General features: G+C 44.6%; 1 protein-coding gene across 4 annotated transcripts in view; it reads right to left on the reverse strand.

Annotated features, from left to right (window-relative positions):
* Nucleotides 1–2886: 2886 nt before the first annotated feature.
* Nucleotides 2887–23364, reverse strand: part of lmx1bb (LIM homeobox transcription factor 1, beta b) — a 51136-nt gene continuing 30658 nt past the window's right edge. For all 4 annotated transcript variants that reach the window (XM_053870013.1, XM_053870011.1, XM_053870010.1 and 1 more), the window contains 6 exons: nucleotides 9626–9858; nucleotides 7852–8027; nucleotides 5904–5981; nucleotides 5481–5547; nucleotides 4839–5000; nucleotides 2887–3904 (listed from right to left, as the gene is read on the reverse strand). In XM_053870013.1, the coding sequence (XP_053725988.1) occupies nucleotides 3747–3904; nucleotides 4839–5000; nucleotides 5481–5547; nucleotides 5904–5981; nucleotides 7852–8027; nucleotides 9626–9858 (874 nt within the window). In that variant the 3' untranslated portion in view covers nucleotides 2887–3746. The remainder of the gene's footprint in view (nucleotides 3905–4838; nucleotides 5001–5480; nucleotides 5548–5903; nucleotides 5982–7851; nucleotides 8028–9625; nucleotides 9859–23364) is intronic.

Below are 23364 nucleotides of genomic sequence, written 5' to 3' on the forward strand. Positions count from 1 at the left end.
GGAATTTCCATTGTCACTCAGGAAACAAGTGAAAAGTAGCAGAGATTGAGTTTTGATGTGAGTGTCACTGGTTACATTTTAAAGGTCAACTTAAGCCCTTAAAAGTTATGTCATTTAGTCAGCAAAACAACAGCAAAATATCTATTTTTTCTTTACATTTTTGAGACGCAAATGTCCAGCCTGGTTCTCTTCGTGCACGGACATTCTGAAGTAAACAAATTGCTGATTCTGGCTGTGTTTGCTTTGAATGCCGACCAGGTAACAATGACGGGATGTCAAGGACGGATTAGATCCAAGCAGCTGCCGACGTCCCCCGAGGGCCCTGGGCGAGGCTCTGGATCGAGTCGTGCAGCTGTAGCGGTATGTCACTTGAACTTCTCACCACCTCACCCTTCACTCCGCCATAATTCTCTCAAAGATGTGTCACTCAGTTGAGAAAAAAACAAAAGAAAAGAAAGCTCTCACTTCTGGATTTAAGACTTTTAAGACCAATAGACGGGGACAATAAACTACCTGAGCTCAAGACAAAAGATCATTTGCTCTTGTTTTGATATGCACATGGAAGTCACTCCCATAATAACCTTGAAAAGCTTGTTCAAAGGCATCTCTCTATTTCAACTGGAATAGAAACATAATTGAAATCAAACTCTGAATCATGGAAGGAGCTGCAGGGCTGAGAGCAGCTCTGCTCGCCTGACACCTCCCTGAACAAACAAACACCACAGCAGCTTGGAAATCCACAATCCACCGAATCTTAAAGATGAGTACAGTTAAAAGTTGTCGTATCGCTAGCTCAGTGTTCATCTGCAGCTTCATTTCATTCACTACTTTTCTGCTTTTTAAATGCAATTCATATTCTGTCGCGCAAGATGTTGATGCCAAGTACATTCTTTTTCTAAAAATCCTTTGAGTTTTCCGAGTCTTTGGCTCATAATGCACCTCATATTTGGTATAGCAGGTTGTGAGCAACCCATTATATGGAGTATAGAGAGTACAGATAGGGTTATGGGATAGCCGTGTTGTAGTCAAAGACGACCAAGACCAATGACTTCATAGTCCAAATCTGATGAGAGCCGGATTTCCTCTGAGAATTCTGTCTCGCTCCAAAACGGAGACGTTTGTCGTGTCAATAAGAGACAAGAACTCCTGAATCAGACAGTTAGACGGACAAACACGCGTTGTGTCGATGGAGGAGATAACAATGTGGAGTATAAACAATGGACATGAGTAGAATATCAATATTTGCACTTCTTAAAGGAAAAACTATTGACACACGCAGGTTTGGAGCTGCTGTATTTCAAGAACAAACATTCCAAGTTTGCATGCGAGGGGATCTGCAGCTATGATTCGAACTACAACGATAACGTTTTATGGGACATGGGGAGTCGTAAAATTGTAGTGGGTCTGTGCCCAGTTTGACATCCGCTTAACATGACGGTGAGTAGAATACAATTCTTAACCTTTTTCTGGATGAACTGCCTTGGACACTTGTGTCAGTGAGCTTCTTCTTTCAGTCAGCTGACCAAAGTTGAGAGGAAATGGAGAGCTGTCCCTTTTGTTTTGACTCAACTCTTTCTTCACCATGACTGGTCAATACAAAGACCTCATAAATGAAGATGCCCGACTTATTTTGCTTCGCTTTTAAAAACTTGTTTTGGACCACGATCCACTCCAAAAGCAGGGCACTCTGCAACTCTCAGACTGGAGGGACTCCTCAATCTGGGACATTGACTCCAACATGAACTCATTTGACCTATACATTGTCGCTAAGTCCGGTGACCCCAGCTGGTCAGTGGACACCGTGGTCTGAGGACAAGTCGGAGACTCCACTCCCTCAAGAGGACCAGCAAGAAGAGGAGGCAGACTGGATCATCCCATGTGGAATGATGGTCTTCTACTGCAGATAAGAGGTGCCACCACATTGATGAGGACTGCTGAGAAGATCATTGGTTGCCACCTCTGTTAGACGTAGCCTCGACTTGCTACCTCAGGTGGACGGCGAAGAGCAGCCAAGCCTCTAACAAAAAGGACAAGTTTCTTTTCCCTCAGAATTATTTTATCTGTGTGTGTGTGTGTGTATATATATATATATATATATATATATATATATATATATATATACTTTATGTACATATGTTACGGGTTTCCTAGACTGAGCTGCTGTTGACAATTTTGTTGTAATCCTCTTCGACAACCAAGGTTTCTAATCCAAATTCATATCGAGCACTTCCCTGAGCTCACACAAGAAGGTGAACCTTCAGGAGCAATCGGCGTGTTAGGATCACACACGTCATTTCCTCACAATAGGCACCTAACAGAGTTTTAGTGTGAAGGTTACTGTACTGAAAACCTCAAAAATCCAAATGCACCTTCAAGTGGAGGACACCATGTTTGTTCAGCTGCAGGAGACGCCCGCAGGTGACACTTTCATGTGACTGACGCGGCGTTTAGAGGAAGACGGAAATGATCGAATCGGTGAGCGTTTAGTGTCGGATGCATGGCGACGGTATCACCCCCGATGAACTTGGACAACTCCTGAAAACGGTGTCTAGAGTGGGAGCTTTCGCCAAAGACAGTAGCGTCTACAAGGATCCACCAGCACTGAGTTTGTGTTTATGACCTCGGCATTCATTCTGTTGCACGTGCGCCGTGTTCATCATGACAACAATGGCCGACAAAGCGATGGGTTTCAAGAATCTGCTTCCTATTCTACAACGATTCTCACCCCGCCAAATGAACAACGTGTGGCACTTTAGTAACTCACCTAAATGCGACTCCGTTTTTTTTGCCAATTTTCATTGGCATCGCTGCCACGTAGGTCGAAGGACTTCACACCATATAAAAGACGGCAGACTTGAGCACGGACACAGCGTCTTCGGACAATCATTGAATGGCATTTATTTAATGTTATCAGGAGAAAGACGTCGTTTATTCATCAAACCAGTCAACTTTGGTCAATTAGCAACTAAGAATGCACATGTGACAATGACAACAAAGGCTTTATGGTTTGTACGAAATAAATAGCAACTTGCTCATTTACAGCTTGGCTGGAAACAACAACAATAGAGAACCGAAAGGGTTAATCTTCATATTAAAAAGGCATACCGATGAGTATGACGACTAAAAAAACCAACAAAAAAAAAAAAATGCTCTCCTTTTTTAAATAAAGCTTTTTCACTTTTAATATGTACCTTCAAGAGCCTGTTATAGTTAAATAAATAGAATGCTTTCCATTTTTAACATGCACATCCAATTTGCCCGGGGAGAGTATTTACACTTTGCTGATCCTGCGTTTCTCCAGACAAGTCGTCCTCAGCGCTCCGACATACACCAATGTACAGTCACTCTTGCAGACATGCTGCGCCTATGAACTATCAACACAACATCTACGCCTATGATCAAAACGCTAACGGAGAACATGGGAGCAGTGTGAAGGAGAAACACCACATCTTAACCAGAGGGGGCGGGGCTTACAAAAAAAAAAGCTTTACAACTGATCATGCACTGGATAAATTCACCGAGTTATTTGGTTTCAGAGTGTAAGTGGCTTCGATTCTGCACGATTCCTCTAAGTGAACACGTCCTACTGAGTCGTTACTAACAATGAACAAGTCTTTTGTCCCCAGGAATCTTCTCGAGTGGTTCTGCTGACTCCCAGCCTCCTTTATGTCCTGCGTTGAAATTCCTGGTGCCTTCGTGCTTTAGCTTGAGATGGGCAGTTTATTCGGTGCGCTCCTTCCTCTCTTTCACGAGGCAAAGTAAGAGTTCTGCATGGAGTAGAGGCGGTCGATGGGGTTCCCCACGCGCGCCTGCATGGAGTTGACTTCTGAGGACGCCATGAAGCAGTCGCTGAGGCTGGTTAGAGAAGTGTCGCTGTCTATGTCGTGGAATGCGGAATCATTACCTGCGGAGAGACGATAAAGCGGATAACAGTCAGCAAAGTGTCATTCAAACACGCGGCGATTCCACCAAGGCAATTAAATCCATCTCGCATTCCAGGTTTATTGGCGCGAAATTCTAATTACTAATCGTCACTTTGAGATATTGTGTCATCATGTTTTTGTTGGATAGCATCAAAGCTCACTTTTAGCTGCCCTCGCCGGGGCCATTGCCGTCTACCAGGGAGCATGTAAACAAGGGGCATCCTCTGAAAAAGATCCGGCTAATAGCGACTGTTTACGCCTTTCATAAAACCTCAACACGTTATTTCTCTGGAGGGAATAGTTAACTTTATTACGCTCTGGATCTTAATGATAGTGTTGCACAAAACGGGGACAGTCTTTCCTGACATATCTTTTAATGCCTTGCCAATATTGTTCTTTTCCCCCAACCAAAGTGCAGTGATGAGACTTGGGATTTGGGTTCTTAGCAGCCCGGAGAACTAAACCCAGGCAAATTATAAGGACGTTATGAACTCCGGGAAATCGTCCCACTGGGCCTTGTTTGAGGACATCGCTCTCTTGTCTTTTGTTGCATCCTGTGGATTAACATTTGATTGACTTGTGCCTCTGCCCCTCCCCCTTCCAGTAACCAAAGCGCTCGAGCCAGTTAGCTCCCTATCAAGCTACCCAACAAAATCTAGTTGTTCGTAATAATAGATTGAAAATAGATCGAGAACAAAATTGGATTGGATCCCAGTTCTCCATGTTGGGAATCAAAGGACAGATTGTAGTTACTGGCTCCAACGTCTTCAGATTACAGGAGAAAAAGCTCAGGACAATACATGGGACCAACAGTTGTGTTTCAAGTCCTGAACATGTGTTTCACACCGGGGAGCGGTGAGGTTGATCAAGGGACAGACGTGTGTGTTTGCAGAACAGGAGCGAGTGGATGCTCACCATATGGATTCATGTGGTCCCCAGGCATCTGTGGGGGGGTGAGCCCCTGTTGGAAGGGGTCTGTGCTGTAACCATTTTGATCCATAGTGACCAGCTGCTGCTGCGGCGGAGCCAGAGGTGTGAAGGAGTTCATCATCCCCTCCATCCGATTCGACATGACCTCTGTGAGGAGATGAAGCCAGATTAAAGCAGAGTATAACAAGAACTTATGTTCACATCCACTTCCATGTTTTTGTTGGTTGGTCATCATAATAGCTGCCTGATAAAATGTTGCTCGACTCTTGAATTAAAACCCGAAGAAAGGGTCACTTTACTTTTTTTTTCATTAATTTATTTATCTATTATAACACTTAACTGTGGGCCAGTGAAGTTCAAACTCAGAGATAAGGGTTCCAAGCAAAAATGAATCCAAAATATGAAATAAAAAACAAGCGAAAAGAAACATAGTTAAGAAAAAAAAGAATGTAATGTGCTATAGGAAGCGTCAGAAGGACAAACCAAAACAAATATTCATTTTAAATACTCTTCCCATGGAACCCTTATCTGCTTTACATCCAAGTCATCCGTCAACTGCAGCATTTTTCTTTTGCAACAAAGCTGACTCTGAGGTCAGAGTGTGCGAGGAAGCGTCTGGAGTCCTACCTTGGCCGAGTCTCTGAGAGTTCTGCTGTTCCTGTTGCTGCTGCTGTCTTCTGGCCAACTTCTTCATCTGAAACCGAGGAGTCAAAGTTGTGAGCAACTCCCAAAACTAACTCTTTCATTTAAAGAGGATGCTCCTCGCTCTTCACCCGCCGGTGAACTGCGCACTCTTTATCTGCGCGCTCTTCATTGTCAAAAATCAAAGGACTGCGTGGAGATAACCATCAGCAGCGAGGCGGGCGTCGACGTTCAATGCTAGAGCAAGTTAGACTTGCAACTCCTTCTCTTGTTTTGAGACATTTGGCGGTGGAATGCAGCTAAAAGTTTAACGCTCGAGCTGATTTATCATCTTGAGACAAAACTCAAGAGGAAAGCAAGCTGTTATCTGCACTGCTCGCTCACACTCATCACTTGAGGCTCTTTTACCTTAGCTCTCTGGTTCTGGAACCACACCTGGACCACCCGAACGCTGAGTCCCGTCTCGGCAGCCAACGTCTCCCTCACCTGAGGACATCAAGAGATACAAGCTGAAGCTTCACCGAGTCAAGCGAGGATCTCGCGCCCGCGGGAGGCCCCCTCTGGTTCCTGCTCAAGGACTGTTGTGGTCTTTCGTTCACATCTTCAAAGCCTTGGACAAGCTTCGAGTTCTTCTATCTCCGTGTGTCGTTTTGGGGCTGTGTTACACCAGCCAGCTTTGGTTAACACAGACCAGAATGCTGCTGCTTGCCACTTCAAAGCCGGGCTTCTAGGTGGGGGGGGGGCTGTTATAATTTGAGAAATTTATTTGTGAAACTACTGCGGGCTCCGGGTGTTTAAGCACCCATGTGTCCATCAGCGCACGTGCACACCAGCCAATATATTGCAAAAAACATTTGGTAGCTGTTACCTTGATAGGGGATTATAAATATGAGTGAAACTCACAAAACATGAGGAAAACAATAAAAACAAAGGGGTACATCTTCTTGCCAGATTTTACGTCGGCCACTAAAAAATGGATTATTAAAAAGATCTGTTGTATTTAAAAAAAAATACAGCCCACTATCTTTGATTTTTTCCCTCTAAAATTATTCACAAAAATATTTTCCTGCTCTTTGAAGTGGCACGTTCCAGTGTTTTACGTTACCAGTCTCCAAGTTCAATATCTGCAGTTTACTTTCGCTACTGTATCTACACTATAGATACATCCCGAGGGCATCAAACAAATGAAGCAACCACAGCACTGCTGGCTCACATGAGAACCGCCCCAGGACACGAAGGCCATGGATGAGTTCGGCTCCAGAAGTTACCTCAGAGCTCAGAAATATGCCACGTAGAGTTTTTAGTAACAGACACGTCTTTGCATCAGCTTCACAGGAGACGGGCCTTTTGGTTCAACTGGCTGCTGAAACATCTCCAGTCTGGAAAACTATCAAGCTACAACCCCATTATTACTTATTTATTTATTTCCATTTTTTGTGACTATATTGAGATACTATAGTAAATATTAAACAAGTTTAGCCTCGTGTTTTCTTCATTAAATAATTCCATTTATCACGGTTCATGATGTCAACTGTGATGAAACTGAACTGGTAGAGACCTTCATATTTTTTTGCAACTATAATTCCACTTCATTCTCTTTTCCGCAATTCTTTTTATGCTTTCAAAAAAAGACATATTATGTTGGCTATCATGCTACTCTCTATATTGTTGTATAGTCATTTTCTGCCGCATAAAATTCTCCTAATATGACTAGTTGTCACTTAATATTACACTTTATATTCATACTTTTATAGGAATCAGTGGTCACTTTCATCCTAAGTGGTAAGCTACAATCTCCTGACCCTCATTTATGAAAATCCCAATGTTATTCTTTTAGTGTTTGTGGAGCCAACTACCATTGTCGGGGACACCCTGGAAAGGACTACTTCAAGTACACACTCAGCGTAACAAACAAGCATGAATATGTGTTTCTTGGACAGTGGTTAAAATGGAGTACCCAGAGAAGACCCATGGAAACAAACACAATCTACACTGAAAGACTGTATATGAAAGAACTTCCTGTGACACTACAGCTTTACGTCTGGTGCTTTCACTGCACTTGAAAGGGCCATTCATTTTTTTTTATTTCATTTTTACCCAATCCAAGTGACATAGGCCACCAGGGGCTTGACAACCTGGACATACACAAGGGTCTTCAAATAACCTGTACGTCTGTGGACTTCAGCAGGGGCACACAGAAGAGCAGGTTTGCCTCAAAACAGAATGCAACAGGGACCTTCTTGCTCAGAGCTTGACACAGCCCATCAGATGTGAGCTCTAATATGGAAAAATCCATGGCGACAACCGTTGGCCGGAAACTCATGGTACAGCTGATCGGACTGAGAGCTTTGCTCACCTTTCTGCAGGGCTTGGAGGACACCTCAAAAGAGGCCTTGAACGCCCGCCTCTGTTGAGTCGTCAGGATGGTTCTCGGCCGCTTGGGCCTCCTGGGATCCTTCCCGTCATCCCCCTTCCCCTGGCCTCCAATCCCTTTCTCCGGCTTGATGTCCAACTCCTCATCGTCACTTTTCTCTGCAGAAATAAGTATAAATTGATATAGCTGCTGGGTGAGTGACACAAGTCCGATAAATGCATTTCCCTTCTGCCTAACTCCACGTCATCCACACACCTCAGAGGCGCAATAAAAGGCAACGCCCACGGTCCATCATGGTTCTTTACCAAGTCGTTCAAAAAGCACATTCAGGTTCACAGAAGTGTTGAAGAGTGGAGAAGGTCCATCTGTCAGTGAGGCGAACGCTGCGTCACCGGTGATCTATTGTTCTCAGCTTTATCTGGTTTGCACTAAATTAATCTCTGATAAGAGCGATGGGAACACGTGAGAGATCAATCTCACCCAAAGTAGCAGGAGCTTTAGCTGGGATTTAGTGCAAAAATCGACAGAACCAGTGGCGTTTCTCTAACTGTGCCACCAAACGGAAGTCATGTTAAAGATTCAGATCAAAACAATGGGCCTCAAATTTGATTCTTTGGGGCTGATGGACAGATAGATGTTTCTACGACATTGATGCCTCAGTCAAACAGAGGGAAGCTAACTGAAGGGGTGCAAAAGTGAGACCTGCTTTATCCTCAACATCTTCATCTGTTTAGCACTGAAGGTTACAGAAAGGTCAAACACCCCGATTGTCACTTAAGTCAGTGTGTTTGGAACTAAAGCTTAAGAACAATGAAGACGAATAGATGAATCAAATCTATGAATCACCCAAACAAAAGGATTGATCATCTGCGTCGGGCAAGTGCTGGAAATCCGAACCAGCAGTTCTGTTAATGAACCCTAATGATCTTTGGGTTCCTAGCGGTTGCCAGCGGCGGCACACAAGATGGTTCTGTGTCTCATCTCATCTGTTTTTCATACATTTCTTCGCTAAAGAAAGCAACAATTCATCTGCCACATACTGAGGTTAACCTCTGTTCACGTCTACATTCTCTCCATCTCGAAGTTTCGGATACACACACACACAAAAGACTGCGATACACAGGGACAGAAAGTGGACAAGGATGACGGCGAGCAAATATTTCCACAAGTTGACAATGGATGACACAGGCACAGATGTATTTGACAAATTCCCTGCTTTTGTGGAGTTTAAATGTGAGCCAGATGGAGGGGAGAACAGTGACGCTTGGCCAAATGCCTCGCTGTGTGTCGGGGCTACAAGCTGATAAGAGAGGAGGCGGAGGATTTTTGCAGAAAGGCCGCAAATCTTTCTGTCACTCAAAGTGATACTTGGATTTAATTCTTTCCAGCGTCGGGGTCTGCCCACACATGCACCGCTCTCCACTTCCTACTGTAGCTTGAACTGAGGAGCAGGATGGTAGAGGGAACATTCTGCTACCACTTGGGAAGGACATGAGAGCGAGCTCAGCAGGTCACCTTCGAGTAAACGTCTTGGTACATCACAGTCATGTTCCATGAGCCAGAAATGCCACCTCACATTTGTACAACACTTTTAGGAATATGAAAGAAAAGGGCTTCGCTTCGACTGAGTTCGAACGTCCATGTTTGCTCCCACCGAGATGACAGGGGGCGCCCAGAATACAACACCCGGCTGTCATCTCACGGTCGCACCAACGTGCCGTTCTCACCACGTCGTGACAGGGTGCGAGACGCTCACCTGAGTCTGAGTCATCGGGGCTGACCGAGCTGAGTAAGTCCTTCTCCCTCTCGTAGTCCACCTTGCACAGCAGCTGACCCTCCTTGAGGACAAACTCGTCCCCTTTCCTGAGCTGGCGGTCGCACACGCAGCAGCAGAAGCAGTTCAGGTGGTAGACGCACTCCAGCGCTCGCATCACAAACTCCGTGGGGGCGATCTTCTCCATGCAGCCGCTGCATTTGGTGGCAAACAACCTGAAGGAAAAACACAAGGTCTCAATGTCACAGAAAATAATAAAAAAAACACACACACACACACACACATATATATATATATATATATATATATATATATATATATATATATATATGTATATATAACTGACTTTCAGTGACATCTCTCTGTGTGAGTCACCCGACTCCACTCCACTCTGCCAGATGACATCACAGAACTCATACCTTTCAGCTAAAGCGCTACTAGAACTGCAGGAATTATACCTCACTTGACTGAATATTACACAATTTATTGAAGACAAATGCGTGAATATAGAGATGACATCATGCTTTGTCACCATTTCCTTGACTTCTTACCATGTTTCATGCTTGCGTTCTTTAATTCTATTGCAGACACAACGTATTTATTTTCTGACGTAAATGGAGCAGATCGTATCCAACAGTATCAGGAACATATCGGTGGCCTCATTGTTTGTCCTGCTCCAGCTGGCAGCCGCCTATCTGTTTGTGGTGAACATCTATTTCATACAGACGAGCAGCAGCAGAGAAGTCGACAGCGTGAGCGGGTGTGAGACAATGATGAGCGGCGGTGATGAATATAATGTGTAAATACGAGTGGAGGGAAATCAAAAGGCCGGTTTTGTGATGGTAATTGTGTTATAGGTGCTGATTGAGTACTGAGATGAAGTGTGCGAGTCTGTGTGTGCAGCTGTGTGTCGACTGGACACGTGCGGTTCCTCAGTCTGGGTGTTAGTTGCCAGAAAAAACTGATATCAAACTCTTATTCTCCAGGAATCCACTATTGCAAATAACGCAGCAGCAAAACATGCCGTGACAAAAAGTATTTTCCTCGACATGTTTCATCCCACATTTTGAAAAAAAAAAATAAAAAGTCCATGTAGTGGATCGCTACATGTTTAATTCATGAAACTGTGACGTGGTTTTTGAACAGAGATGGACCAAATCCTTGTTTCCCGTTCTTCCAGGGATTAACGTGCTACATACTGGGATCGGGGAAAAGAGGTGATGAATCTGTCACCGCCGAGTTCCGAGCGTGAACGTCCGCTCATGATTGACGGCTGAGCCCGGCAAAGAGAGCGAAGAAGTGGAGGAAATGACTTGTTAGCATGGTTTTTGATACGTCCCGGATCCTCTTTTCACCGACGACCGCTCTCTCAAATCTCTCTCATCTCGATGAAAACATTCTCATTCAGCGCCCTTTCCTTTCTTCTTTCTCCTCACCGAGCCTAATCTTGTAAGCCATTATTTTTCTATTTCCCCTCTCTGTCACTTTGCATTATTTTTGCTGCTGTAATTCCTTTTCGTCCCTTCTGGAATCTTCCTGTCCTGCTTTGTCCCCGGGCCTAATCCGGACTTTCTGCCTGTTTTCAGCCCCTAGTCCCCATTCTCAGCGGGGCTCAGATGGAATAGCCACGCATGACGCCCCTTCTATGGCAACCACACCTCCACAGGAAGGCAACGCCGACTTTTCGGATGGGCAGAGAGCGCCTTTGAGGAGCTGGCAGCAGAAGTAAATCCTTCTCTAAGGAACAAGGAGAATTAGCAGGGAGCAGTGGACTAGGGATTTAACCCTACCCCTCTCCTTTGAAAGGCACAGCCAGTCCCACTCCTGCGGCTCGCCACAATCAAACAGAGGAGGAGTGGGGAGGTGGCAGCGGGGAGAGCAGAACACAACCTCCCTGAATGACACAAGCAGTGGATTGTGGAGGAGCCTAATCCCACTTTAATACCTTTCCAAGTTCAGCTGCTAAAGAATGCTCTTTAAAACAACACCAGTGTGTGAGCAGTGAAGTCTGACCAGGGGGAGGCACGCCATTCAGCCCCCTCAACATTACCTGATTAGTGGTTTGAGGTCGGCTGCACCGGGCCAACAGTCCACAGGCATGTAAATGATAGATTCACGTGGTGGAGGAGGACAATCTGAAACAGCATTGCATCACTGAATAAAGGTGTCGCCTAGTCAACCTTGTGTCATAATCTTATACGGCTACATTGTATCACTACATTTCACCTGACACATTTGTTTCTCTCCTCTTTTTCTTGCATAATTCCAGGAAAATCGGCAGCATCTCTTTCATTAATATCGCTTTCATGTGGTTACACTGTTCTTTTGCCTTTTAATTTCTAAAAGTAATGATTCGCAATGTGGATTTTTGAGAATGTTCTTGGTTTGGTGTGACTCTAACTAGAAGTCAAGTAGCGAGCGCCACACCAGAATTGCTCACAGCCTCCCTGACTACTCCTCTTTCACGTTTGTTTGTGTGTCTGGTGGCCACACTGGGACATAATCTTTTATTTCATCACACGAAAATACGTCATATTTTTACAGAGTGGAAATTCATCGTTGAGATTAACCACCAGTTCCGATATCTGTGGGAACAATTTTGGGACGCCAATGTTATGACGGGGGAGGATACTGAATGAAAAACTGATACAAACTATACATCACGATAAAGTAATTATTGTCTTATAACAATCTATCATTTACGCACCTATCTATACGACAAACAACAAGTTGAATTAAATTTAAATTTTAAATTTCTTCTAAACAGTAAATAAAGCATCCAAAACTTCAGGCGATCGCTTGATCCTCGCGACACCTTCGTTCCACTCTCAGCGCCGGGGTAACACGAATCCTGCTGTCGCACGACAACTAACAAACTCCCAGCTCAGGCGTCCCCCACACTCCCACACCTGACTGCTCAGATCCAGTGATGAGACCCTCCTGCCTGGATCAATGGCTGCATCTCAAGCAGAGAGCTGTCAATATTTACCCAGACCTCCCAAAAGGACCTAACTCATAAATGAAAAAAGACCTGCCTCAGCACATACTTCTCTCCTGGTGGAATCATTACATCCTTCTTTTTAATCCTGCGTCCACCAACCTGTAATCCCTTGTCTGTTCTTCACCTTATCTCTGGTCTTGTCATCATCAGGGAGACAGATGTTTTCAGGAAATATAGCGGAGAAGAATGGGAGAGATTTTGAGTCAGGGACCAAGAGTGCAGCTCTTCCCCGTATGCGCTCGCCCTTTGAACAGATTACGGCAACTTAAAGTGTGACAACATCTTAAGCTCTCGCCACATGTTGTCGACGACTTTCCTACCACTGACGGTACGTCGCAGTTTGATAAGCATCAGGATGGAAGAGTGGCAGAGAATTCAAAGCTGCGACGGGGGGATCACGCCACATTTAGCAACACGTGCAAACGTCTCATGCCTGGTGCTGTTCAACGACTCGCCATAACAATTTAGGGAAGAATTATCCCGGACGATTATGTCAGCGCACTGCTGCGCTCATGAAAGCTGAGGTTTATCCAGACAGCAGCTGTGGAACATTAGCATTGAAGATGGGCTCTGGTGAAACGTGCGGTCATGCCAATCAAGCGAGACGTGATTCATCCCCATCATTAAAAGGCTGCCAAAGCACTTGACACCCGTGAGGAAAGTAGCGGTATGTTCCGTTATAGCTGCGCTACGCTGCTCTACAGAGCACGAAAACAACTATCAAAACTCAAATCTCTGAGGTGTTGTGACGTCACTTTCTCTTGCAGTCAAATAAATGTCGTAAAGAACCGATGTGAAGCTCTATGCATTTCATGTGCCCAACCTATCTCTCATGGTCAAGACCCAACTTTCATGGACGGTTGTGAAACATTTTCAAAGAACAAGCCATGCACCAAGCAGTCACAGCAGAATCCAGTCGCTTTGTTTAAACGCCGATTTCAACGTTCACGATACGAAACATCCCCATAAACCAAAACCAAAAGCGATCGTTTGATCGCACTTCACATTTTCAAGTGAAAACCTGTCATCTTTGTTGTCTGGAAACACAACAGCCAAATTTCTGAATCACAGCCTTTGAACCCTTGAGCAGCTCTTTAAAGACTTTATGTGAATTGGGTTCTTAGCAACAGCGGCAGGAGCTGCAGCTAAACACAACAACATTTGACGCCCAGATGTTTCGATCCACAAACCTTTTTCACTCCACATCTTGAACATGGCTTTGTTGTGTGCGGCTGTGTTGTCCGCTACATGCGGGAGATAGTCGACGTTGACCACACAGGTTTAAAAAAAAATGTTCAGCTAATTCCTGTAATTGTTTGCAGAGGGAGAAATTATTATGGCCGAAATTCAAAAATTGTACACACATGCAAAGACTAAAACATAAAGATGTAATGTATGCATAAATGTATAAACTTCCAGGTTGAAAATTATGGATGAGAGCTTTACTTTTGTGACTTTTGATGCCTAATTTTATATGTTATTTGCTTAAATTTGATGCAAACCTATTCATTTAAATGGTAACGCTAATGTAGCTCTACCATTATTATAAAAGCAATGAAATCCAGTGTTTATCAAGTTTTATTGTGTCCAATATTGGCACCTTTTGGAGGAAATTTGCTGATCCAAATTCCTGTTACAAGTTTTTCTGAAAGCCTTGAATCACATCCAAAATAAGTCTAGTGCAGTTCCTGTTGGAGATGTTCCCTTAGTTGTCAACACTGAGCATCAATGCACAATAAGCTCTGCCCTTTCCTTCAAACCATTCATGCAGTCCAGTCGCAAAAAGACAATAAAAGCACAAGTGAAAAGATGACAGTATTCCAGTATGAATCGATTCAGGTAGTTCAGATTTCAAACGCTGGACGACGGGGACAGTCCCACCTCCAGAACAGTCACCTGCTCTTTCCGAACGTCCCAAACACCCAGCTGAATTCAGCCGCTCCCATTGCGAATGATCCCATTGGCCGACCTTGTTCCATGGCATCAGCATTTCTCTTTGGAAAAGAGATTCATGGAGAATAATGAAGCCAAATAAGAAGTGCCATCCTTCTGCTCCCAAGGGCCGACTCCAGTCAGCTCTAAAAGCTGCTTAATCACCATCCCGCGCTTACTACATTAGCATAATAATGGCCTTTAAATTGAGGCTCTTTGTTTTTTAATTAAACTCCCAGCAGGTAAAAGTAAAACACATTAACAGGAGATGTGTACACCACTAATGGCCCAAAGGTGCCTTCTCCATCACCCGGCTCGGGCCACAGGGCTCTGCCGGTCCTGGGCTATGAAGCCGCCTGTGAGCTCACCGGGGAGGAATGAGAACTTCACAAAGATAATTCAGAGACGTGTCCAATGTGCTGGTGTGTGCACCTGCTCTGCGTCTCAGTAATCGCCGCTTCCACGCTGAATCTGTTAAAACCGCCTGGTTACAGTTTGCCGGCGGCGAAGCTTCGTCCGTCCCACCGGTCGGCTGTTGTGAAAAATAAATATGGTTGCTTTATTTCTATGGCAGCGCCAGCTCCTAAGAAGAGGAATGCGCGGCTTTTAGGAAAAGTCCCCGGCCAAACACACATCGCGGATGCATCGACACATAAGGCCGAGCTGCACAGCTGCACAAAGAAATCCTAAACCTCATGTCGCTGCTGAAATGATCTCACTCGAGGACCCTCGCAGATGACTCAACACAGTTCAGCCTTCCATAATCGCTAAAACATGCCGATATAATTGTTCCGAGTCAAAACAGACAGAAGCTATTTACAGTCCGCAGATAAACACCAAAGATTTATTGGCTACAATTAGATAAAATGAACGCCAAGTAAGTGAACAGCCCGACAATAAATCCTCCCTTCATGAGGATTTTAGCGTCCGCTTGTTATTGAATCTGATGGAGAGAAGTGTGATTTATTTTAATGGTCATTTTGGCTGCGTTGCGGTGCTGTTTGTACACCGCTGGAACAAAACAAAAGAGTTTATCGTTTTGAATTTAATATTTGACCGTGTAAAATAGGGCGGTCAATTGACGTGATTTATTTTCAATTACAGGCTGCGATTATTCAAAGCGTTTATTAGACAGAAGGAGGAAAGAGTTGCGTTAAAAAAAAAAAAAAAACATCTTTTTTTTTTACGTCAAAGAAAAATTGATGCATCAGAATTGTTCCTTTATATTAAACATAAAAGTGAGCAAAAAAATTTGAATTATGAAGATAATAAAAAAGACGATTTTCGAGCAGCAAACGTTGATGTGAAGCGACTCATCACTTCTGCTGTAGGGATCAATACGATTGATGAAGTGCAGCGGTTGTACAGGGATTATGCGTGACCGACTGTATGGTCAATACAGCGTATCAATGCGAAGCGCCAAAGCGGCTTAGAATTGTCTCGCGGCGTCTAATGATTGACTGCTCCGCCTTCGCATGTAGCCGCTAATGAATCCATCGGAAAACAAGGCCAGCATGGAAATAATCCTCGGCAGCAGCCACACAGGTAGAACAAAGCTGCTGCAGTGAAAGGACAGTGTGTTGGGCTGTAGCCGAGGCTAAGCTCACTGTCTAAACACCAGCATCACACACAGATACGCAGGAAGCTGTTTGGACAGCTGCTGCTGATGTCGGCCAACACTGCATCTCAACTAAACTTTGAGGGACAAACTGATCGCTGTGAAAATGACCAGCGCATACTGCGATACGTCTGCCACCGCGCGTCACCGTGCGCTGCCCTTCCCGGCTCATCTGCGTGAGCCGAAGCAGAACCCACAATTAAAGGCTCGGCCACCGGGACTGACTGATGCTTCTGAAGGAGAGTGACGGCTACAATAAGCGTAATGGCTATCACATGTTACGGAGGTATGGTGGACCCTGACTGCCCGCAGACGCTCTCTCCTTTCCATTTCATCCCTTCTTGAACCGGCGGCTGCTTTTCAGGTGGACTGCAGAGCTCATAAAAGCGCCGGTGACTTCACAAGAAACGAAAACCGTCCAGTCGGCCTCATAACAATTAGCTCTCACAAGACACTTTCTTTTGTCGGGGGAAAATAAACCCGCTGCTCCGTCAGATCCGGAGCGGGAATGGTTAAAAAACAACATTTGGATTGGAGGGCTCCATAATTACTATTGACCCAGAGGTTCGGCGTCTAAGAAATAAAACAAACAGTAATATGAGGTGTTCTAAAGCACAAGTCTGCAAATATGCAAAGGCCCAGTCTGGTGGAGAGCATCACACTTTGGCTTCTTTTCTTCGCTCCTAATCTGTGGGCCTACACAATATTAAGACGGCTTTGGAGCCACTTGTGACCCAGCTGTGCACTAATGAAAAATTCCACAGCTCCGCGCAGAGGCCAATGGAGCTTGACCTCTTTCCGCCATGAACCAAGCAGTGTCCATCTTGAGGAGTTTACCGCCGCTAAAAGATAGTGGATTAATAACGTAGCAAAGGAGACACAATCTGGGAACGACTGCAAAAGGAGCCCACATGTGTTTCCTTCCTTTCTCCTCGGCGAGCTCGGCTGTATTGATGAAGGGCAACGTGTTTGCTCGGTTTTTAATGGGCTGAGATGATCCCGAGATCATTGTGACGGAGGCTCTCTGCACGAGAGGGACCTGTTTACTTAACAGAGATTGAGTCTAAGCCCAAAATTAGTTTGGATGAGGGGAATGTGAGGCGACTAGGAATTCGCTGTCGCTCACAAGATCTGGCTGTTTGTGAAGTCGCCGCCTGTGATTCTCGCCACGAATCGTAGAAGCAGTTTTCAGTTCGCCCTAAAGAATCACAGAGCAATATATGCCACCCCCAGCTCTTTGAAAGTCAACAAACAAGACCATCTTTTATGAGGATGTATATGTTTGGGTCTTATCTTGACTTTTGTTATTTTTCCCTGTATATTCTTGGCATTTATTTACTGAAGCAAAGTATAAATTAAAAGACACATCAGCCACCCACATTGATGGAAGCAACATATATACATGACCCTCGCATTCAAAAATAAATGCAGAGGAAACTACAAAAGCGGCGCATCATAATGTCAAGTAGAGAAATGACAAGATCAATTTTACTTGTTGAACACGAGTGAAAAATCAATGAAAAATATTCAATATATATTGCTAAAAAATGTTTCAAATAAATCAATTTTAAATAAATGAAAAGTTATAAAAAACTAAAATTGATAGATCATCTTGGGTATGAAAAACATAAAGGGATTATAATACATAATCCAACCAGGCAAGAAAGAAAGTTACTAAATCAGCAGATCAGCTAGCAACAAAGCAACAAACATTTTTTTTTTTGAAAATGAAAATAGGTACCAGTTGAAAACCCTGTTGTTTGAATTAAGAAACTGTTTCAGGAATTCGCTGGTTGAAGGTTATAAAGGCCACTGTACCGAGATCAAGGATGCCTTTAAGTGGCATCTATAGACCGACACATCTAACTGCAGAACAACGTCAGTCACGCCAAACCACATTGCACAACTTGAACCATCCATCAAAATATGTTCTGGCTAATCTTCAACAGGATTCGGCTAAAATGATGAGGAGGAACAGAAAAATGTCAACAAAGCAAATGTGGATTGCAAGCTGCAAAAGCTGCAGCAAAGCTAATGAAAAATAAATATAGCCATTGAAAGACAGGATGCTCTAAGACCCGGAGGCTCCCGGATTAACATCCAGATTTGCATTCAGACAATATATTTGAGTTTGTGATCAACAGTCCCCTTCAAAGCACCAAATCCCAGGATTAGCAGGTGTTATGCTAAAAAGCTGTGTTTCTCTGTCGGAACGTAGCTACACTAGCCAAACAAATATGTCTTAGAGTGTGAGGAGCTGGCATGGATGTATGGCTGTCACCATGGCAACTGGATGGTAGTTAGGGGACTTGGAGACGGGCGCAGTGTTGGAATGTGTCAAACAGACGGATGAGCGCGCGCACACACACACACACACACACACACACACACACACACACACACACACACACACACACACACACACACACACACACACACACACACACACACACACACACACACACACACACACACACACACACACACACACACACACACACACACACACACACACACACACACACACACACACACACACACACACACACACACACACACACACACACACACTGCAGAGCAAACCTGCTGTTTCACTAAAGACCATCGGCTGCTTAAGTGGGACCATTCCAGGAATACTTTCACACTAGGGAAGCATCATCTATCATTGCTTTTATTAAAAATATTGGTACTTCCACCTTTGTATGAATAAAAATCTGGACTGAAGCGATTTACAAAAGCAATAGCAACGTCTCTACCATCAACACTGCAGTATTAGTACTAATTACTTCATGCCTATTATAGTCAACACACCATTTATTGTATTAAGTAATTATTTATACTGAAAATATCACATGAATACCAATACTTACAAGGTAAATCTTATAAATTTGATAATGACGTCATGTAATCTGCAAGGACAGTGCACCACTGCCACTTTGAAACTGAGAAACACATTTGCAAGGTTTTAATGGAGCCAAGAAGTTTTTAAAGCTACTTGTTTTTTCCTTTTTCTTTTGTGGCGCGATCGCTGGCTCAGATGTATCTTTTTCACATCCCACTTTTACAGGGAACTATTACAGTGTAATAGGCTTTATGTCTTTTTTAATAACATATTTAGGGTTTCATGAAGAGACAAATATCATATATATGCGAGTCACCCTCAAGCAATTGTTCATGTTTCTCCACAGCAGGGGTCACCAGATGTGGTGCCCCAGGTAGCTCAGAGAAACCTAGGCAGTCGCCCATGGTCCAGTTTATAAAACATATTATCATACTGCATAATAACCATCTTATTGCGTTTGATTTTGACCCATCATTGGTAATTACTGAAAATAAACTGTAATGTCATGAGTTTATTACATATTATCCTTCATATTATTTCAAAAGAGTTCACCAAAGCGATGGGTCACACAGGGCCCTTGGAGCGTAAGAAAAATATTGATACGCTTAAGTGTCGTGATACAGTAATGTATCTATATTTTTGCTGATATATGGCAATACTTGACGGTGGTGTGATATTGTCTTGATATTTTAAGTCGGCTATACCGATATTTAATATCAAGATACTTGGATACGCTGCTGCATTTGTGTTGAGTTTCATACTGATGTTTTATTTTTGTTGCGTAAGGGAGCGATTCAGTCTGACCGGACTGACCTCATAACAATAAACCCGTTTTCATGCACATAATATTATACTGCATTATCAGATTTCCCCCCTTAAAATGATGACTCTTCTAACAATATATTGCTGAACTTACAGTATCGCACTATATCGTATCACTAAACCTGCATTGGGATACTTATCGTATCGCAAGACACACAGCTGTACTTGCAGTAGCTCGCAGTTCCAAAAGCTGTTGGTGACCTCGGCTCCAGAGTAACATCTTTCAGAACAATGATGTTTTTAAAACTTGCTGAAACTTGTATTCAAACACACTTTTTTTCTGTGCTTCATCCTGAAGGAAAAATTTTCTTTCTCCAGCTTAAGTTACAGCAAAAGTATTTTGCTCTTGTCTTGTCGCCCCCCCTCCCCCGGGACGTCTGGCAGAGAAGCTGTCCAACGCCCTCGCTGCTCCTTCACTCTGCTGTTCTCTCCCTTCATCACACTCACAGACAGATAAATGTGGACCTTGATGTTCTGCATCAGGTGGTTGACAGAGTGTAAAATCGTATCGCTCCAGCTGGAAGGGAACAGGTTTGACAAAATTCCCTTTACCACACGTGGAGCCTTGGAGGCACAGAGTGAAATGGCAGAAGCATGGCGCGGCACGTCTGCTCTTCCCACAAACCAACCGACAGCGTATCTGCGTGGCCCTGCGGCGTTTACCTCAAGTCAACTCAGCCGCCTCGCGTAGTAGTGACTGCATTTTGACCCCTTTGGTTGCTGGCTGGGCTTGTTTTTCCATCTATCAGTACACTCTTTGTATTCCAGCACACACATACAGGTGCTGCGACACACACGATTTATTTATGTTAAACGGGCTCGATGTGAAAGCTCCAGAGAGCGCGCCGCAGCTGTAGTTATGCATATTTGGCTGCGAACAAGAAGAATCTCACTGGTGCCCCTGCTACTCATTGTACACATGATTGGGCCGATATGGATCCTTATTAGTCTTCAGAAGCGATGACAATGTCTCCCACGGCAGTGACACTCGCGGTCGGCCCACTCGGCACGGAAAAAGGTTTGTATTCAGGCGCCAATTTTACACTCTCTTTAGGTCCAGGAGTGTCATTGTGTGCTGGGGAGTGGCCCATTCTCTCAGGCTGTCTGGAGAAAGCAGCTGTTTCTATAACGCTGTGGCAGCACTTTATGCTGCAGAATGATAAATGAAGGGGAAGAGTCAGAGCTGCAGCTGAAACACACACAGGCGGAGACAATAGCAGAGGCCGATTCCCTGTCTCTTTTTCGGCAGGTTAGACACCCGCAGCTCTGCGATAGCCAGAGGTTACAAGACGGTGTGGAAACAAGGGGTGTGTGGGGGGGGGGGCTGATAAACACATCCCACCAGTTCCAATGGGGACCCAGGGGAGAGAAAGGTTGTGGTCTCGGTCCCACCGGGACCTGTCGCTGCTCCGTCCTCAGGGCAGTCATCATCCTTTCCGCCACCAACCTAATGACAGAGCCCTGAGGCCTCTTCACTCCACCCCCGCCACGCTCCGCTCCACTCCCAGCTCCGCTCTCCCCGTTGTGCTACCCAGGTGCCTGTCAGAGGGGAGTCTGCTCCATGGCTGGTAAAGCCCCCCCCCCCGCTTCTTCGCCCCAGGCTCTGCCTTTCATTTAGAAGTGGCGCGGGCCGGCTCGGCCACAGCCTGGGCCCTCAGCCTGCAGCCTGCTCCATTGTTTTGCTGCACAGAAAGACTATTATTTCAACTCAATTTAGTGTGAGTAAACACTGAGCGATAAGGCCCCCCATCCTATCCCTCACACGCGCTTCTCTGAGTGCCCCCCCCCCCCCCCCTCCCCTCCCTGACAGTGAGCTGCAATATACACCGCCAACAAATCACTCCTCTCTGCTCATTGCCATCACCGGCTTTAGAATGGAGCTTACTAATTCACTTTCCAACACAGATCAGGGGACAGGGCTCATGTGTTGCAGAATATGGCTCCACCAGCAAGCCGCCGTTAAACTGCTTGTGTCCCGATGGTGGATGGATATAAATTTTAAGCAACACTTTCACGACTGAACCCCTTTTTTTCCCCAACACAAAAGCTGCAGTCGTAACCCAAGGCAACACTATTTCTCAGCGAGCTTTTGATGACTTCAATCAAAAGACACAAATGCGTTAAATCTTTTGGGTAAAATAAAGACATACGACAAAAGAAGGCACACAAACGCCATTTTGTTTGGTAACTTGCAGAGGAAGCTGTTTTAGATAACGGTGCGGACCATTCTACAGTTGGACAGCTTTATTGAGTGACAACTGTTGTGCTGTGTGTTGAACAATGACTGGCACTGTAGTATCTTTGTTGGGCCTTTGACTATCAAATACAACTTATTTTTAATAAGGGTCAACTGGGTGAAAGGGAACTGATGCAGTAACACCGTAGCTTATTCATGACGACTTGTTTTGGCAACAATAGACGACAACAGATAAACCCACCAACCATGGCTGTGTCGATGGCCAGTATCAGACCATTATATTATATGAGACACAATAGGAATAAACTCCAAATACTGTGCAAGTTGTGGCAGTTGTTAAGCTGAGACAGTCTAGGAGGAAATATCCAAGACGCGCTCGATGCTTTTATTCATATCTTAGCCTTTAATACTTGCATTGTTGTTTCCATAACAGTCCCCCACATTGATCCCACTTTGCGTTCGGATGCTGCACTCCGTCTTAATTGTACCGAATTATCAGCCGGCTTTAAACAGCAAGTCGTTTGCACCGTCTCCACCTCATGTGGCTAATACAATTATTGGGTGCCTCCTTTGTCTTAGGCAAAAAGAGGCTGACACAGTAGCACAAGCTAATGCGATAAAAGCTTAGCATATCGCCCGCTTGATTCCTGCAACTTAAAGGTAAGTGTTTATGACAAGGTAATAATGGCTCATGCATAAGGCTGCTGGGGAAATTGCTTAGTTAGGGCATGATGGATGAGGGGGAGACTAACCTTATTTCCAATAGAGCCTCTTGATTTCTAGAGCTGAGGATAATGAATTTGATTTAATTAGACTGTCCCTCATCTAATTACGAGTGGGAGAAATCTGACCCTGAGTGGAGCCTTAAAATAGGAAGCGCGTTCAACCGTGCGGACAGATTCGGTTCGGGGTTGCATGTCGGAGAGGAGTACGGGGTGAAGGAAGCGGTTCTGCGATCACGATCCACTTACAATAGTGATTCATCATCAGACTATTAATGGCGTTGGAGAGGATCCTCCACAGTATTGGTAATGGGTCGGTTGGCCTATATCCTCCCAAACCCTCTGGGTGGACTTGCTTCTTCCACTGCCAAGGTAATCTCTTTAAAGGCCAAGAAGCTCCACAGCATTGGACCCCAAAGGCACCGCAGTCGCTCCCACCACCTGCTTCTCTCTCCTTCCCCGCGTCGGCTTGACAACTCTCATTATGACTCCAACTTTTCTAGGCTTCACCTTGGAGGAAAAAGAAATAAATCTCTCAACTTGATCATTCTGACAGCCCAGGGTGTAGTATTTGTCATCCTCTGACT

This window comes from Synchiropus splendidus, chromosome 7, assembly GCF_027744825.2.
Source record: "Synchiropus splendidus isolate RoL2022-P1 chromosome 7, RoL_Sspl_1.0, whole genome shotgun sequence".
In the NCBI taxonomy this organism is placed as follows: domain Eukaryota; kingdom Metazoa; phylum Chordata; class Actinopteri; order Syngnathiformes; family Callionymidae; genus Synchiropus; species Synchiropus splendidus.